The sequence below is a fragment of the Phodopus roborovskii genome, unplaced genomic scaffold, assembly GCF_943737965.1.
Source record: "Phodopus roborovskii unplaced genomic scaffold, PHOROB, whole genome shotgun sequence".
NCBI classification, from domain to species: Eukaryota; Metazoa; Chordata; class Mammalia; order Rodentia; family Cricetidae; genus Phodopus; species Phodopus roborovskii.
The window spans coordinates 426071-446341 of record NW_026126413.1 but is presented as its reverse complement, the minus strand read 5'-3'; the positions used below and the strand labels follow the sequence as shown (position 1 = coordinate 446341).

Genomic DNA, 20271 nt, shown 5'->3' with positions numbered 1-20271 from the left:
GTCTCTCCACAGACAGGGGCCCGGGGATGGGGGGTCAGTGATGAGGATCCAGTATAAGAGTTTTTCCCCAGTGACACACCTCCTCTAACAAGGCCACTCCACCTAATCCTCCCCAAACAGTGCCACCAACTGGGGACCAAGTATTCAAACATATGAGCCTATAGGGGTCATTCTCATTCAGAGATTCATTCTCATTCAGAGATTATTGTAACTTACTCACTGAAAAAGATTTATAAAACTCTGTATTTGCAAGACTGATTCCGTTCCCAGTGAGTTTTCTCTCTGCCTCCCACTTGCAGCTCCCAGCTGTTCCTGCTGCCATACCTTTTCCCAAACATTATGGACTCTAAACCTCTAACGCTGTAAGTCAAATTAAATTCTTTCTTTTATGAACTGTCTTGATCATGGTGTTTTCTCACAGCAATAGTAAGTGGGTTATTGCTGACATTGATCTTACTGTGTGGTATGGTCCTTTGGAGGAATATAGAAGAGTTTGGGACTTGGAACAAGGAAAGCATTTGAACCATCTAAGTAGGAATTAGTATGCCATCCTAATGTATCTGGAAGACAGTAGGGGCTGACAGCAATGTGTTCTGTGGAGATCCAGATCAAGAGGTTTTAGAAGGGAACAATCCTGGAACTAGGCTAGAGACCAATACGGTAATAATCTGGCAAAGAATGTGGTTGCCTTTGGCCCATAGCCTAAGAATTTATTTGAGGCTAAATTGAAAAGTAGTAGACTAATTTCTTTGGTAGAGGCATATCCTGGCACACCAGTGAACAGTGCTGAGGAATGAAAGCTGGATTTGAGATTCAACAGACTAGGTGACTGTAGGTGATACTACTCAAGAGCCCATTACTGGGCTTCTTTGTAACTTTTATTTCAAGACAGCGAAAGGTTCTCAGGGAAACAATCATAAACATACAGAGTAATTCTCATTCCTTTCACCAGGTGTGCTCAGGGGCCAAAAGTCTGACTAGATCCTGGTTCCTCAATTTTTGAGGTGACGAATGTGATTTACTTTTGATTTTCAGGGGATTACAATTAAGATGTCTCATAAGAGACTTTGGACTTCTATACAGTGTTGAGACTGAGGGACTACCAGGGGTTTCTGATGTTGGAATAAAGGTATTTTCATTATGATATGGCTACAATTCTATGAGAGCCAGGGATTGGACTGTGGTGGTTTGAATAATAGGCTCAGATACTTCAATGCTTGTTTTCCAGCTGGTGGAATTGTTTGGAAAGTAGGTATGGACTTGTGTCAGGAGATGAGATATGTCATTGGAGCCAGGCTATGAGGTTTCAAAAGGCTCCTGCCATTCTCAGTGTGGCCCCTCTCTGCCTCCTACTTGCAGTTTAAGATGTGAACTCTCAGCTATTTCTGTGTATATGTGTTTCATGCATTCAGCAGTAGGCACAGGTGGGAGATTAGTTTATATTTAAAAGAAAATCTGTTCTAAGACCACTGTAAGAAGCAGTATTTCATTATCATTTTAATGATCATGGATCTCCTTTATTTTGTTCTCATGTGTTGTTTTAGAATAGTACAGACCTTAGCAAACCACATCTTACCCATCTACCTAGTGAATGCCATATTGCCTCCTTAACTAGGATATTCTAGTATAGCATAGAATTTCTCAAATTTAAGTGTGTCAACAATCACTGGGAGGACTCATTTAAATACAAATGGTGCCGCTTCTGATTCAGAAAGTCTAAGATGAAAATTTCTTAAACGTTATTGGTCAGAGTTCTACCCAGAGTCACAGCTCCCTTAACTAACTCACTTTCACTTTCTCAGGTGACACACTGCATAAGTGGCAAGCACCACTGTTTAATTAGGTTGGCTTGTTGTTACAGACAGGGTGTACTGAGATATGCAGACTGTGGAAATGTCCTGCCTATGCTTTGTCATTTCCTTTAAAGGTATACCACCATCCCCTTTCCCTGGTATTCTAGCTCAAATTCTTGCCATCCTCAGCAGGTTGGTTTGGTCAAATTAACAGAGAAAATATGATCAGTGGCATTCAATGTGACACTCTATTCAGGGAGAAGTGAAATGCTAGTACAATACATGAACCCCGAAGGACAAATTCCTAACTTTGCTAATTTTAAATAATCAGAATAACCTCTCTATATGAATTCCTATATACTATCTGCTCTCTATATCAGCAAACTATATATTCATGGGTGGCGCACACCTCATATGAAAACATTCAAAAAAGTTTTACCTGTACTGAACATGTGCAGACTTTTTGCTCTTATTCCCAAACAATATCGACATAAAAGACATTTAGGTCATAATAGCTACTGAAAATTACCTAGTGATGATTTAATGTGTATGGAAAATGTGCACAAATTATATAAGATACTAAGTCATAATCATATTTTGGAACTAACCAGTGCCCTGGAACATATCCCCAGGGAACACCAAAAGACAATACTGTGTGTGTGTCTGTGAGCTTACATACACACTCACTTAAAACCTTTTCCTTGGCCACCACATTAAGGATGACATTGATCTTGGTTTGGTAATTTTGTTAAGTTCAGATTTTGGTTTGTCTTGCAAATTCTTGCATACAAACTAGGACGAAAACACACTGACTTATGCTTTCTGTGGTACTTTTCCTGTTCACACTTCTTTACTATCTGGCATACAAACGTGTGAGAGACACGTTCAGTGAAGGGAACTTTAGTATATAGTAGTAGAAATCCGGCTTTACCTGTGTGTGCACCTTCACAGTTTTCCATGGCTCCTTTCATCAGTTTTTTCTTGGAGTCCCAAGTTCTAGGTTTGCATTATTTTAACGGGTGGCAGTTATACGGCGACTTACATTGTGCAACGAAAAGGAATAAACTGGGACTGCTGCTTTTTGACCTTTGTTGCCCACTGCATCGGTGGGTGAGGACATTTTTCTACCAGTTAGAAAGTAGGGAATGGACTTCCTGGCATCACTCTTTCCTTCCCACCGCCGCCTCGTCCCTCCGGTCCCTCGGGGACCTTCCTCCTCGTCCCGTTAACAAACAAAGCCTGGAGAGGCACGCTTGCACGGAGCCCCTTGGCGTGGAGGGACCGCGCCACGCGTCCCTGGCCGCTCAGTGGGAGAGCCTGCCACGCCTCCGGGCGCGCGCCCGCGCGTCCGCCGCCGCTTCCTGCCTGCCCGGGCTGCCGTTCCCTGCGCTCCCTCCAGACGCGCTCCCGGAAGGCGCCTGCGCAGAAGCGTCCGGCTCCTGCTCCCCTCCCTTCCTCCGCGCCCCGCCCTCCTTTCTCCCTCTCTCTCTCCCTCTCTCGGGTTTCGTTCCCGAGAGCGGCCGGTAGGCAGCCTCGGAGTCGGGTAGTGCGCGCCCGCCCCCTTCCTCCGCCCCTCCCAGCGCCCGGGTCTCCAGCCGGCGGAGATGAGGCTGCGGCGGCCGAGGCTCCGGCAGCCCCGGCGGTGGCTGCGGTGGGGGCGGCCGGAACCCGGGCCTTGAGGCGCGGCGGCGGCGGCGGCGGCGGCGGAGGAGGCAGCTGCCTCGGCCGCTGCAGCGGGCTTCCCTTCCTCTTTAGCGCAGCCAGGAAGTTTGGCGCCCCGTGCATGTGTGCGCGTGAGTGTGGGTGTGCGCGGCCAGCTCGGGTAGCGTTTCTGCAGGCGCTGGGCTTTTTTGCCCGCGTCGCTTCCCGTAAGCCAGCAGCCGCCGAGCTTGGGCTGTGGCCGGAGGAGGGGGCGCGGCGGCGGGCGCTCTCCTTTTGTTGTTGTTTCCTCTGCCTGGAGAGCTGAAGGGGGACGCGCCTGGGTGGGGCGGCTCGCAGCCCGGGCCTGCTGGCCCCCGGGGCTCCCGGGCGGCCGGGGTAAGCTAGAGGAGAGCGGGCTTCAACATGATGGCGGCCGAGGCCGGCGGTGAGGAAGGCGGCCCGGCCACCGCGGGGGCCGGAGGCGGCGCGGCCGCGGGCTCTGGCGCCTACCCCGCAGCGTGCCGGGTGAAGTTACCGGCGGCTCTGCCGGTGGCAGCCGCCCCCTGTCCCGGGCTGGCGGACGCCGAGCTGGCCGCGGCCCTGGGTGGCGGAGCCGCGTTGGGGTCCGGGTTCCTGGGGACAGGGCCAGTGGCGGGTGTCCTGGGGGGCGCCGCGCTGACCGGCGGTGCTGCTGCTGCTGCTGGCGTGGCGGGCGCTGTCGCCGCCGGACCTGCCGGGGATGTTGCTTTCACCAAGGGGACTCTGTCGTTGTCTGCCGAGACCCTCGGGCCCTGCGGCGGATTCCCTCCTCTGCCGCCGCCTCCTCAGCTGCCCCCTTTGGGCTCCGGCCTGGGGACGGTGGATGAAGGTGACTCCCTGGATGGACCTGAATACGAGGAGGAAGAGGTGGCCATACCGCTGACCGCACCTCCCACTAACCAGTAAGTCCAAAATGCTGTTGAGGGATTGTGGAAGCTGGTTCCCTGAAAGAAATGGCCAAGAAGGAGCAAAACATACCATGCTCCTGCGGCTGTAATTTGTTTGAAAAGTTTTGAAGTTTTATGTTCATATATATATATATATATATAGGGGTTTAATTTGATCAGTCATCTTCCCTACAGGCACTGTCCCTGGCGTCCTCGTGTGTTTATTGCTCTTCTGGGAAGATGTAAAGTTTTTCTGATGGGAAGCATGGGAAATTGTATCCAGTGAGAACCGGATATGGTTCTGCCCCTTCCTAACAGAGATAGTGTCCGCGATTCTGCAGAACTTGGCATTATAAAGGCAGCCACTGTCTATGCTAACTCCCATACTCCCTGCTGAAGCTGGATATATAGTGAGAATCATGAGTACAGGTGTTTAAATAGCTATTACATTAATGTAAGTTGAAAGCTCATTGGTCAGACTTTTGTTTTTGCTGCAGTTGCAAGAACCTACTTTAATGTCTGCTGGAAGCGTTGTGATTCAGAAAAGACCTAATCACTTTAGAGAAGCAGAAGAATGGAAAGTTCTGTGAAGTACAGGTGTGATTAAGGGCCCACAGGCTGAACACTAACTTGTTCCTTAAAACTATTTGTTAGTATTCATGTAATACTTATATACTGAGACAGTATAAAACGTTAAAATAAAACAATACTGTTCTTAGTACATTGGTAGTGGCTGATATTCTGTTCTGTTTGGAAATTAATTTTGGTAGTTTATTGTGAATTAATCAGGGAAAATGGCTTTCCCTTTTAAATTAGAGTTGTCTCCTTAATGTGTTCTTTTCATAAGTTAAATACGTATGTCTTTGTGAATGTAGGTTGATTTTGATGAGGGAAAAGTGTTGAGATGGGAAGTGGAATTACTAGGTAAAGCGTGTTTTATGGAGACTTTGGAATTGCAACAACATTGTGAATATTAGGAAAATAGATTTGGTTCATATATTGACACTTTCTGGACACTTAAGTTTTCTTTGGGAGGGTCAGCTTCTTATGAGGCTTAAAAAAATGTCAAAAACTATCAGGGAAGCATTTTGTAATAGTAATCCATTTGAGTTAAGCTACATTTATTGCTCTTTTGATTGGGTGTTGTGATTTAGAAATGCATTTGTCAGAATGCTTTATGTTTGTTGACATTTGTAAATTATAATTTAGGTCTGTTTTGATTCTTCCCAGCTATGGTGAAAGGATGTTCCTTTTATGTTATTCATCACAAAGTGTAACCTCTATTTTCTAATTTTAATCTAGTTTATGTCTGTGAATTGCAGTCTGTCCTGGAAATGTTCTGTAAGTGCTAAAAAAAAATTGCAGCATTGTGTATACCTTTTTTCCAAAATCAATTATGTCTTTATAATATAGTTTTTAATACTGAGGGAATGTGGCCTTATGCCATTTTTGTAATCGAATTTGATTTAGGCATATTCAGAATTTTGTTTTTTTAAAGGTGTTTGAAACTTCAGTTATTTTATGAGTGTTTGCCTGCATGTTTGCATGCACATTGTGAAAGTGACCAGTGACAGAGGCCAGAAGAGGGCATCAGATTTCCTGGAACTGGAGTTACAGGTGGTTGAGAGCTGCTCTGTGGGTGATGGTAACCAAACACTGCTCCTCTGGAGAAGCAGCAAGTGCTTTTTTACTGCTGAGCCATCTCTCCATCCAAGTTTATTATTCAATTATTTCCAGTAGATTTGTTTATTTTATTTTTCAAGACAGGCTGACATTCTAGTGTAGGATGACATGTATGTAACTCACTATGTTACCCCAAGCTACCCTGGATTTGTGGTGATCCCTTTTAGCCTCTCAGGTGCTGGTAGGCTTGAGCCATCATATTCCCTTTGTAGGTTGTAATAGGTTTTAAAAGAGGAATTTAAACTTGACAGTAAAATGGAATGGGAAAATACAGATTAGTCTCACACTAAAATTTTAAAAATAAGCATGATTATTTGGAGAAAATTTTGTGACAAATCTATTAGAAATGATTCTTATTTTTAATTATATTTAAAAATGAACATAAAATTTGATTAAGAGTTGTTCATATTTCTTTCTTTTCTGTTTTTTTTTTTTTTTTTGGAAGACATAGTGTTTCTGTGTAATAGCTTTGATTGTCCTGGAACTAACTCTACAGACCAGGCTGGAATGGAACTCACATGAGATCCACCTGCCTCTCTGCTTCCCTAGTGCTGGGATTAAAAGTGTGCACCACTGCCACCCAGCTGAGTTGTTAATATTCTAAAAAGTTCTCTATACTTTTAATATATATTATATATGTATATATATTTATATGAATCTTTGTTATTTTTGAGATTGTAATTTAAATACATTTCTCCCTTTTTTTTCTTCCTTCCAAACCCTCCCATATACACCTCCCTGACATCCTTCAAATTCATAACCTCTTTTCATTGTTACTGCATGCATGCATGCATGCATATATACATACATACATATATACATACATACATATATATTTGTACATATCTATATATTCTTGAATGGTAACCTGTTGGGTCATATATAGCTTGGAATTTTTATCTCAAATGACCATCTTATGTGAGCATCCTGAGTAACTGGGATTTTAGGGATGGCCACTTCACTGGCTCAAAAAACTATTTTACTTAATTTTTTTTTTGTTTGTTTATTTACTTGAGACAAGCTCTTATAGTTGCTGTATACTAGTTCAGGGTTAAATATCCTCCTGTCTCAAGTACTGGGAGTATAGGTGTGTATCATATGCTTAGTCAGATTTGTGTGTGTATGCATGAACAAGTCATTCACTCCTTCCTATCTTGCTTGCCATGTAGCTCAGCTACCTTGAACTCTTATTTCTCTTGCTTCACTTCCCGAGTGCTGGGATTACAGATTTTCTTACTTTTTATAACTGTACAATGAAAATTGATGCCACACTAATGTGTAATAATGGGAATTCTTGAGTGATAGAGCTGAAAGTTAGTGATGGAAAAACACAGATTATTTCTTATCCAAAATGCTTGGATCAGTTATTTCAGATTTAAATTTGTCAAATTCTGGATTACATGTATATATTTTATCAATCCAATTGAATTTGAATCCATTTAAAATTTTATTGTTTATATTAGGGATTTGCAATTGGTCTTTTATGTCGGAACTATTGGCACAGAGACTTTTTATTAGTTATAAAAGCTTGGCTGATAGCTTAGGCTTGTTTCTAACTTAAGTTAACCTATTTCTGTTAACATGCTTTCTGCCTCATGGCTTTATTACCTTATCTTTGTAATGCCTATCCTGATGGCTCTGCATCTTGTGTCATCTCTGTCCTTCTTTCTAGTGTACTCTGTGCCTGGGAATTCTGCCTTTTTATTGGCTGTTCAGCTTTTTATTAAGCTAGTCAGAGTGACATCTTCACAGTGTACAAAAGTGTATAAATGTTTGTTTTCATTTAATTGGACTTTTTTATATAAAACAAAATAATAAAAAAAAAATCCTGAAATAGAATGGTTAAAAAAAAAAAAAAAAAAAAAAGAGTACTCCACAGCATTTCCCCCTTTTTGTTGAAATAAAAGGGATAGGTTTAAACGCTAACATAGCAAAACTATATACAATAAGAACAATTATCAGGTATTGTCTAAATAAAAAGGAAAGGTATTTAACTAATGAAACTTGTTATATACAGTAAGAACAATCATAAAGCAAGAATCACATTTACAATGTCTAGTCCATCTGCATTTGGAATATTTAAAGAAAATATGCCATTATTCTATTTTGATGAGTTCAAAGCTCTGTACCTAATTTATTTTCTATGGTAACCAAGGAAAATTGCAACTATAACTACCTAGTCTTTAACTTCATCAAAGATCCCAGAAGGATATAATATTAAGTAAACAGGTAGTACAGCGCAAGCCACTTCCAAACCTATACAGATGATAGACATCTGACTGTCTGGAGAGTCACCCAAGGTTCCTCTGCAGTTTTGGGGCATCTAATCATCAACCCACAGCCCTACAATATCTGGCAGAATCTTCTATGGAACAGGAAATTTGAAGGACTGTCCCACCTTGCTTTAGCAAAGTTCAACAGTCTTTTTTCTTTGTGTCTTACTTGTACAGTTTGTATATTATACTGTCAGAAATCAAGGAAAGAGCAGTTCCTTGTTCAAATGGCTGGTTTTGGCACATTGAAAGGAAATTTCATATGGAGGCTCTTCTATCCCCATAATCTCTGAAGTAAATCGGTGCTGCCAGGAGCAGATGTATCTCATTGTCTTGAAATGCCTATGTTAACAAAAACATTTTAAATGCTATATTCTGTAGGTCTTTGAAGCTATCTAAAATACATCTGTTTGACATTGAAAAAATAACTAACATGACTACAAGTTTGATTGTTATAGGTGACTAGCTACTAACCTGAATTTCTTTATTGCCTTACATAGCTTGTAATAACAACTTTCAAGGACTAGACATTTATATTACATTGTTAAATAAGAAATTTATATTGCATTGTTAAATGTTAAAGTATCATACCTTAAACAAGATAGAAATGTATGCACAGCATCTTCTAACAAAAATAACCTTAAATTTGTATCAGTGTACAGAAATTCATATCAATGTTAAATATTTGAGACTATTGGTTGTTCAAAACTAGACTCAACAATCCTCCCTGTTATCATTTTTATACTTCTCTCCCCTTTTTTTCTTCATAAAGATTTCTGAATCTAATCTCCTTTGTTCAGCTTTTTTCTTGACTATTACCAAATAACATCTTGTAACCAGCCCCCCCCCCCCAATGATGACAAATATCCATAACCCATCAAATGACCAAAAAACATTTTTTGCGAATTGGGCATTGTGTTCTCTAGACTGTTTCTTGTTGTCTGGGGGCACTGGCATTTTGGGGGATCCTGAGAAAATTAGGATGATGGTCAAGTCCTGGATAGAATAGTTTGTGCGGCTAGACCATCTCAGCCAGCATCCTTGAAGTTGTTTTGAATGTAGAACTCTCAGGAAAGTGTAGCAGGCATATTGAGAGGCTGGATCACCTGGGCAACTCATTTTCATTGGTGTCTTGTCCCCTTGCTGTGAAAACATACAGACTTTCAAAGGTACCATATATATGTATATTGACACAAATATGGAATGTGCAGTGTGTACAAGTCAATTAAAGATGAATTTTTGTTTTATGTTTGAGCAGGTAAAATATAGGCCACCTATCTTGTAGTTTTTCTAGGTTTATTTGTATGTATCTGTGGCCAGGATTTTCATGGGATTTTTGATCAAACCTGATCACTATTAACCTGGAAGGAATTCACAGCTTTTCATTACCTGTGGAAACAAAAGCATAACCTCTTCCCCAGGGTAACATTTTTTGACTTCGTTTGTAAATTAAGGCATTTAAAAATATATAGGTTTAATTTAGTAGTTTCCATAATCCAATGTCTCTCAGCAGCTATTGTTTGTTCGTCAGCAATCAAAAATTCAAAGACACCATATAGGCTTCAGACTTGGTATTTTCCATCTTTATGTGGCTTATCCTTTTTATATTATTTTTTCTTTAAAGACTTTACCTTGTTATTTATAAACTATTTTTTTCCTATGACTGTCTATATCCTTTTTTTTTCATTTTTTTAAACTACCCACATTTTAAAAACACATAGTAATCTCTTTAGATTTTTTTTTTTTTTTTTTTTTTTTTTTCCTGTCTGGATCTGCTTTACTGTATATCTGTGACCTTTTCTGTCTGCATGAGCAAAACTTAAACTGTGTCTCTGCACTGAAGCCCGGGAAACTACGGTACTAAGAAGCTGCATTTGCCTCCGTTTTTGTGTGTTTGGAAATGTTTTTAAAGCTTCTCGGGTCTTATGTGGAAATACATGCCTGGTTGTTGGATACCATATATAATCAATCGTACTTTTTCATCAGGATTGTGGGCTCCCCAGTAATGACAGAGACCTCTTTCTTATTAATTATGAAAGCTTGGCCAATAGCTTAGGCTTATTGTTAACTAGTTCGTATAACTTAAATTAACCCATTTCTGTTAATATACTTTCTGCCTTGTGACTTTATTTAGTTCCCATTCTGCTGGCTCTGCATCTCTGCATCTCTGCCCTTCTTCCCAGTGTACTCTGTGCCTGGGAATTAGGCTGTTCAGCTTTTTATTAAACCAATCAGAGTGACATCTTCACAGTTTACAAGAATATTATTCCACAACAATACTTTGCTTATTTTTCTTTGTTTTGTCTCGTCTATGATGTAATACACATACACACATATACACTATTTAAGAATTTATAATACCTCATGGCTAGCTGTCATTGTTGTCCTGGATTGAACTATGTCCCTGCCAGTGTTCATTTTGAAGCCCTAATCCATGATCTGACTATATTTGCTGATAGTGTTTTTAAATCGGTAATTATATTAAATGAGTTCATAAATATCATGGTTCACAAATTTAGCAGAACTGCTGTCTTTTCAGAAGAGATGCTTGGAGTGTGCAGATACTGAGGATAGTGCATATCACAATACTGAGAAGTTCACGATCTGGAGCCAAGGAGTGAAGCCTGCCTCGCTAGCACCTTGGTCTTTTCATTTGTAGCTCTCAGGAGAGTGAAACAGTAATTGCAGTTGTTCAAGCTACTTAGACTATGCTGTAATTGCTGCTGCTGCTGCTGCTTCTTCCTTCTTCCTTCTCCTCCTCCTCTTCCTTCTTTATGGCAGCTTGAATTGAACCATGGTTAATTGTATATATTAAACATTGAGATGGGTGATTCTTTTTTTTTTTTTTTTTGAGGCAATTAAACAAATGCTACTTTGAGAAGAGTTGTCATTTTCTTCCTTTCTCTCATGTAGAAAAGAAAAGCTTGTGTTATTTTACCCTTTCACTTTGTGTGTAACATTTCTCTTTTGGTTCTATCTTTGCTGACAAGATAAGGCACATTCAGGGGATATGGCAGTAGAATATATCTGCGCTAAAAGATGGGAATATATTTAAATTCATGTCTGTTATTGTATGAAAAGAAACTTCACATGATTATGATAGCTGTCAAAGTACTATGGATGGAATATTACTGCATCAGATTTTCTGTATTATGTGTTTGTTTTAACATTGATTAAATTTCTTATTACAGTATTTTTCATCTTCAAGAATTTCATACATACATAGAATATATTTTGATGATTTACATACCTCCCTCTAGCTACTCTTAGGTCCACCTTCGTTTTTCCTCAACTTCTTGTTGGTACTCAATGTAACCAATTGAGTTTGATTTGTGATGCCCATATATGCATGATTGTGAGGCCATCCACTGGAGCTTGGTTGACATACCAGGGACCCCACACCGTTAAAGAGAATTGACTCTTTCTTCACTCGAAGCTGTCAGCCATTGGTACTCACTCAGTTAGAGGTGTGTACCTCTACCAGAATGTTGACTGGCTTGATCTTGTGCAGGCAATCATAGCTGCTGTGATACACTTGTCTTGGGTGTGTGTGTGTGGGGCGAGGTGGTGATGGAGGGGTTGCCTCCAGCAGCACAATATTTTGAGAGGAATCCATGGAGTTGACATAAACTAGACTTTTCCATTTGAGGGGTTTTAAGGAAAAAGACAATACTTCTCTTGATGGTTTCCTCCTTAATTCCTGTTTTTTCATGTTTTTCTACTGATTTTTTCTTTCTTTCTTTTTTTTTTTTCCTACAGCTTATATATTCCACAAAAGTGTTCAGGCAATATAGGAATTACAACGTGGTTACATTCTGTTTTTCAAGCAAATGGTTACAATGAATACAAAACAAACAGTAAAAAACAGCATGTTTTCCATAGCCCTTACATGATTAAACATTTTATGTACTGCAGATGAAAAACAATTATCCCAAGAACCCATATGCATTCATACCCGGGCAACTTGTAATAGATTAACTGTGTGTGCAAGCAAGGTATTCTTATCAGATCTTTTATTGGCTGCATTTTGCAGTTTAAAAGAAAGGCCCGATTACTTTATTACATATGTTGAAAGGTAATCTTATAAGGAATCTTAAAGGAATCACAAACCTAAACTTTAATAAATAAAAATGAATCCGTCAGCTCTATTTTAAATCTTTAGGATACATACACATTCAAATAAGGGTTTTGTTTGTTTTTGTGTTTTTTTTTTCTTTTTTAATATCAGGAGATCGAGGGCAGAAATGCGTATAAGGAATTAATCATCACATTTGGTTATTAACCAAACCTAGCATGGGGAGCTAGAAACATCAGATTGTTTCATATTTTCAACCCTAGCCTAATGAGTCAGATAGCTCAGCTTTTTGTCCTTGTGAACTTACTGTTTTTAGAGGTTAATTATCTTAAAACATTAGCAAGGCATCCAATATAACATGAAATTATTTTGAAGCTTTATGTTAGCTAATGGTACATGACTGCTTTCCAGCATTAGGAGAATTAGAGCCAGCCTGGCTCCTGGATTCAGATGCTTTCCTTTTAATCATTAAACTGGGTAGCTCCTAAGATTGAACTCATAGGCCTTAGCTATAAAACATATCCTTGTATTTATTTGTATTCATCAAAACTCTGTATACTCTATTATTATTATTATCATCATCATCATCATCATCATCAAATTAGACAGTACAGCTTAGGGAGGAGTCTTCTTGACAATCCACAGGTAAAAATGCCCAGTAGAAAGGGATGTTTCCAAGAGATAAACACACTATTATAGGCATTGGAGAGCTCTTTCCCAGCATCCACTAAGATTATACTAGATACCAGAGAAAGAGAGCTGCAGCAGATATGTAATGTCATAACAGAAGCAAAAGACATTCCGGGGTCTTCAGTCTTGTGGCCTTGCCAAAACAGGATTGTTCCATCAGCCAGTTTCCTTATGGTCGGCTGACACCTGGAACTTCAGTTGACATATCTGTCCCTCTGGCATGGACAAGGACACTGTGAGTTCATGAATGCAGTAGCTCTGTCTTGTCCAGAAGAGAGCCACTTTGCCCAGTTTTCCCCTGACCTCTGGCTCTTTACATTCCCTATTCTGAGATATTCATTGAGTTTTGGGGAGATTTGTGGTGTAGATGTTTGGTTTATTGATAAGTACTTCATAGACACATATTCTCTGTACTTTGACCAGTTGTGAGTTTCTACATTAACTGTTACCCATTGCAAGAGGACATTTCTTGGATGGCATATGAGCATGGGACAAATCCACTCCCCCCCCCCATTTTTGTGTGGCTATCTGCATGTCTGGATGCACATACCACTGCACATGTGTAGAGTTCAGAGGACAACTTGTGGGAGTTGATTCTCCTTCCACCAAGGGAGCCCTGGGGATCACACTTAGGTCAGCAGGCTTGGTGGCAGGTGTCTTTATTGGCTGAGACATCTTACCATCCTCAGCTATAGAGATCTTTCAGCTATAGAGACTTAACTTTCTATCACTGAGGGGCAGAGGCAGTTAACAATAGCCTGTAATGCTTTGGGAGTTTTTGGATTCCTTTGACTAATAACTCAACAGAGGGCTTCTCATACCTACTGTTGGGGTTTTTGTTAGATCATTATGTCTTGGCACACTGCCAGCCCAGAAGGGACTATATACTTGTACCTATACACAGACTTATGTGCATTGTAACCTTTTTTGGGGGGTAGGTAGTTAATAGTATTTCTTAACTTTTCGGACATCCTTACTGTTATTTTACTCCCTGTCCCTTCTCCTGTATTTATCTCCCTAATCAAAGATCCCACTCCCAGTTTCCCAATCAGAGATTACTTATATCCAGCTATTCCTCTCTGTTGCTTCCCAACCTGGCAATAGTCCCTTTTACTTACTTGGTTTTTATAGTTACTCTAGGGTATATACTTACATCGGAATATTTGGCTTCAGGAGCAAGCCTCTAATGAGAGAGAACATGTGGTTTTAGCCTTCCTGTATCTGTGTTACTTACTCAATATAATCTTTTTTAGTTTTATCCATTTACCTTCAAAATTATGACTTCATTTTTTTCTTTATAGCTAGTTAGTATTCCATAGCATATATGCACAATATTTTCGTTATCCCCCTTTCAATTGTAGAATATTTAGGTTCTTTTCATTTCTTAGTTATTGCAACTAAAGCAATGAACATGAAGACTCGTCCTTTGAGCATATTCCAAGGAGTTAGGTCATATGGTAGATTTATTTTTGATATTTTTTGAGAGTTATCCACACTGATTTGCGGTGTCTGGACCAGTTTCAATCCCTCCAACAGTGAATGAGGTTTAACTTTTCTCCACTTCCCCATTCCTTTGTTGTCAGTTGTTTTGCTCAACTTTGCCATTCTGACTGGGATAAGATGAACTCTCAAAAGTTGTTTTAATTTGCATTTCCCTAATTACTAGCATTGATGAACATTTTTAAAGGATATTTCTTAGCCACTCTCTTACCTTCTTTTGCAAATTTTTGTTTAGATCCAGGCCCAGTGTTTGAATGAGTGATTTGCTTTTTAACTTTTGAGTTCTGTATGTATTTTGGATATTAACCCACTTTCAGATAAATAGCAAAGAATGATCCACATTCTGTGGGCTTTCTCGACACACAGTTCATTGTTTCTTTAGCTATACAGAAGCTTTTTGGTTTCATGATGACCCACTTCTTAAATTTTGGCCTTAATTCTTGGGCAAGTGGAGTCCTATTCAGAAAAGCCTTTCCTACATTTGTATCATATAGGGTACTGCTTATGTATTCTTGTAGCTTTTTGAGGGATTCAGGTTTCAGATTTAGGTCTTTGATCTGTTTGGAGTTAGTTTTTGTAGATACAGGTTGTATTGTATAATTTTATCTCAACTTGACACAAACTAAAGTCATCTAAGAGCAGGGAACATCAATTAAGAAAATGACTCCATAAGATTAGGTTGTAGGCAAGCCTGTAAGGCATTCTCTTAAAGAGGGAGAGTTCAGCCCATTGTGAGTGGTGCCATCTGTGGGCCTACATGGTCCTGGTTTCTTTAAGACTCAGGAAGTGAGGAAGAGCAAGCCAGTAAGCTGCAGTCCTCTGTGACCTCTGTATCAGCTTCTGCCTCAAGGTTCCTGAAAATCTATTATTCTTATAGGCCTTCCAGCTTAATGGACTGCAGGTACAGGCTTTTAAAGTATTTATAATATTCTGAATTTCTTAGGTCCATTTGTAATATTCTCTGTTACTTTATGATTTTTTTTTTTTGATTTGGGGCCAGAGTGCTGTCAATCTTCTCAACAAACCTTTATTAGATTCATTTAGTCTTTGTACTGTTTTCTTTGTTTCTATTTCATTAATTTTTGCTCTGAATTTTTATTTTTTCTTGCCATGTACTGGGTTTGTATTTGGTTGATTTTTGTTTTTCCAAATTTTTGAGTTGCACCATTAAGTTATTTGTGCTCTTTCTGATTTATTTTTTTTAATGTATGTACATAGAGCTGTCATTTTTCCTCAAAGAAGGGAAAGTGCTTTCAGTGTGTTCAAGACGTTTTGTTGTACTGTTTTCATTTTCATTTAGCTCCAAGAACTTTTTTTAATTTCTTGATTACTTCTTTGATGAATTATTTAATCTCTATGAGTTTGTGTATTTATTAGAGATTGTGTATGTGTGTGCACGCACGCGTGCGTGCGTGTGTGTGTGTGTATGCATGTGTGTGGGTGTTGTCAATTTTGTTTTATTTCATTATCCCCAGAGAATATACATTAGTTATTTTTAGTCTTTAAATTTGTAAAGATTTACTTTGTGTCCTACGATATGTTCTGTTGTAGAGAATCTTGTGTGTGCTGCAGAGTTGAATGTGTTTTTGTAGAATATTTTTTGGGTATTAGTTAAGTTCATTTGATATGATGTCATCTATTTAAATATCATCATAATTTTCATTCAGATGACCTGTCTATTGGAGAAAGTGAGCTATTGAAATCACCCACTTTTAATAAATTGATGCTAATCTGTGTCTTTGAATCATGTAGTACCCCTCCCTCCCTGCCTGCCCCTGCCCCCCCACCCCCTTCCTGAATGTGTGAAACTGGATATCCCAGAGTTTAGTGCACATATGTTTAGGATAGCAATATCTTGCCAAATGGTTATTTTGATTAGAACACAGTGTTCTCCCTTCTGATTGCTTTTAGTATGAAGTATGTTTATCTGATTTTAGGGTAGAGATATCTGCATGTTTCCTGATCCCACTTGATTGGAGAACTTTTGTCTATTCTTTATTCTAGATTTGTGCCTATCTTTAAAGCTAAGCTGTGTTTCTTGTAGAAAACAGGTGGATTTTGTTTTTTGGTCCATTTAGTCATCCTGTGTCTTTTGCTTGGAGAATTGAGGCCATTGCAATTTACAATTACTGAAATGTATGTGTTAATTGGTCATCTGGTTGTTGGTTTTTGGTGGTAGTATTTTGTGTTCTCACTGGCACTTTGATAGCTTTTTACTTCTTTCCACATTCTCTTGTTTGTGTTCATTCCTGTCTTTAGCCCCAGTATTGCTATCTATATTTCTTCTAAGTTTGGTTTGTTTGATATAAAATGTTTTAGGTTGACTGCTTGTATTGTGGAACATTTTTCTTTGTTTTTCAACTGTGGTGAGTAGTTTGTGACATACGTTAGTCTTGTCTGGTCATCGTAGTCTTTTAGGACTTGGAATACATCCCTCTAGGTTCTTCTGGCTTTCAAAGTTTTCATTGAGAAATAAGTTGTCACTATGATGCTTTCTCCTTTATGTGCATTTTTCCCCTCTTGCATTCTTCAGTACACTTTCTTTGTTATGTGTACTTATTGTTTTAACTATGATATGCCATGGGGATTTTCTTTGCTGGTCTTGTCTGTTTGGTGTTCTATGTGCCTCATGGATCTTTTTGTTTTTGTTTTTTCCCCTATGAATTTGGAGTTGTTTTCTTTTATGCTCTTATTGAAGTTATGGTCTATGTCATTAACTTGGGATTCTCCTCATTCATCTATGTCTGTAATTTGAAAATTTGGTCTTTTCTTGATGTCCTGTATTCCCTCTGTATTTTTCCTGTTTTTGTTTGTTTGTTTTACTTTTCATATTCCTTATTTATTTGGTCTAGATACTCTACATATCTTTCAGGCCTGATATTTTGTCTTCTACTTGATCCATTCTACTTAAGGTATTTCCTATGACTTTTAATTTTTTGTTGTTTTCCAAAGTAAGGTAAGTTTTATTTTAACTAAGAAAATACAATAAATGTAATTGATCATAGTTGGAACTTTGAGAGTGATTGCATGATAGCTTCAGAAAAATTAAGCCCTGAAGAGGAAACTCATCGTGTATCTCCAGTGTGGGCCACCAAGGGCATTGTCTTGTGAGTACACACAGCATAATGGAGCAAGGAGGGCTGCAGCAGTGGCTATGAACAAAGAGAGGGTATGCGTGTAGAAAAATGAGTAAAATGGAGACAGGTACACTTCACAAATATCTAAACTAGTTTAGAAAGGACATATTGTATAAAACGCCTAAAAAGTACTTTCACCTCTTAAAAATGATGTCTCAGTTCAAGACTTTGTATAATGCTTTTGGAGTCTACTGAGAAAAATCTTTAAAAAAATAGTACTATTTATATGATAGTAAATATACAATATTTAGATAATAACAGTGCATTAAGTATTCCCATACAGCTGATAAGCATCACTCTCTTGCAATGACAACTTAGAAGGGTAAGTATGGCCCTGACCTTCATTTTATGATATTAGTACCTATTCTTGATTATAAGAACCCAAACAGCTACATTTTGTATAAAGTGTTACTTATGCTTGACTCTTTCAAGCCCCCATTAATCCTCCTTTGAGTTTTCTAGTTGTGCCTCTCTCTCTCTGGATTTTTTGAGACAGGGTTGCTCTATGTAGCCCTGACTGCCCTGGCACTCACTTTGTAGAACAGGCTAGCCTCAAACTTTGGTAGACTCACCTGCCTGCCTCTGAGTGTTGGAAATAAAGGTGTGGGCTACAGCATCTGGTAAGTTTTGAGTTTTTCAGTCCCATTTCCATTTCAGCTTTGTTCATCATTGTTCATATCTCTTATTGAATTCTGTTCTCAAGTCCTATACTGCCTTTGTTATTTCCATCAGCCTTCTGTTTGTGTGTTCTTGGGTATCACTCATGTGTTCACTCTCAAGTTCTTCCTTCTAATAATTTCAGTGATCTGTTTGTTCTTTCCCTTCTTCCCTCCCTCCCTCCCTCCCTTCCTTCTCTCCATACATGTGTTTTTAAGTTTCTTGAATTTTTTTGAGGAACTATGATTTTTCTTTTAAAATTATGTCTTCTGGGCTCATCTAGGTCAGCAGTTCTCAACCTATGAATCATGACCCCTTTGTAGTCTTGGGTCACATATCAGATATAGTATATATCAGGTACTTATATTATGATTCATAATAGTAGCAAAAATTACAGGTATGAAGTAGCAACAAAAGTAATTTTATGGTTGGGGTCTCTACAACATGAGGAACTTTATTAAAGGGTTATGGCATTGGGAAGGTTGAGGACCTCTGCTCTAGACATTCTCTTTGGTAAACATTTCTACAGAACTGGTACAAGACACTCCAAGATCAAGTTCTCAACACGAAGGAGATTTATTTACTCCAGAGGGACAAAGGACAAGGGAGAAGGGGGAAAGAAATATGAGAGAGGGGGAAGGTTTTTTTTTTTTTTTTTTTTTTTTTTGCGGGAGGGTGGCAGTGGTTTTGAAGAACTCCCTCGGACAGACATGGCCCTTAAAGAAATGGCAGTTTCCATGTTAGGATGTTAATTTGATTGGGTGTGTTTATTAAGGACCCAAAGGGGGCTTTTTTGTAGAGAGCTGCGAAGTTTTTATTGCTGGATTTTAATACTTTGATAGCTGAACCTTGGTGGTCAGCCTCAGGAGGAGGAAGTGGACACGTAAGGGAATAGATCTTGGTGGCAGCTTTAGAAATGTAATCTAATGGTTATTAGCAATGCTTGTCAGAGCCACCTTTGTTATGCTTTGGCTGTCTCAGTCCCTTCAACTGGTAATTTTTGGAGAGGAGATACTAGCCTGATCTTTCATATTGTACCTATTCTGGGAAGGAGATCTGGGCATGTGAACATTTTTTATTAGTTCCAAGTCTGATATGGATAGAGCAGGTTGGGGCAGAAGAGAGGATGTGTCATGGGTCACTGTGCGTCAGGGATTGGGCCTGGAGGTTGAAATGCTTAGGTGAAATGAAGACAGTTGGACAGAGGGCACTGGGCTGGTGTACAGGTGTGTATTCTGGTCTAATCCTGGGTGTACTGTGGTGGTAGATCTGTCTTGAGTAGAGGGGTTGGGTGTTGTGCGGAAGTGGACTGTGAATTGGGGGATGGGTGGGACCATTCCTAGTGGAAGTCTAGACTTTGTTTCTGAGCAGGCACAGGTGGCCAGACTAGTCTGGGGCCCTGGATGAGGGACCTGGGAGCTAGATCTGGAAGGGTGCATGGAAGGAGGGGGAGGGGGTCAGGGGAAATCTTCAGGCTAGACTTCTGCAGTAGTAATATTTTACATAACTAAATACAATATCAAAGCAAGAAACTAATATAATCCATTTACTCAGGTTTCATTAGCTGAGTGTTCATTAGCATTAGCTGTGCAGTTCTGTCACATATGTAGATAGATGTAATTATCACCACACTCTGGGTAGAGAATAGTTTTGTAACATGGTTGTCTGTGTACTTTTGTGACTAACTTCTATCTGCTTCTTATACTTTTTCTTATCCCCCAGCAACTATTTACCTGCTTTTCATTGTTTCATTTAAAGGATGTTATGGAAATGGAATCCTAATATGTCGCCTTTTGACATTGGCATTTGTCACTTAGTAAAATGCTGTCCCATTTCAGCTATGTAGTATATACCTTCGTTCCTTTTTCATTGTTCAATAGTATTTATGTTGTGTGG

The 20271-nt window shown here is 39.4% G+C and overlaps 1 protein-coding gene across 1 annotated transcript in view; it reads left to right on the top strand.

Moving 5' to 3' along the window:
• The first annotated feature begins 3584 nt into the window (after positions 1-3584).
• Rasa1 (RAS p21 protein activator 1) overlaps positions 3585-20271 on the top strand; it is a 68812-nt gene continuing 52125 nt past the window's right edge. The window contains exon 1 of the mRNA XM_051182939.1: positions 3585-4375. Coding sequence (XP_051038896.1) covers positions 3858-4375 — 518 coding nt within the window. The 5' untranslated portion in view covers positions 3585-3857. The remainder of the gene's footprint in view (positions 4376-20271) is intronic.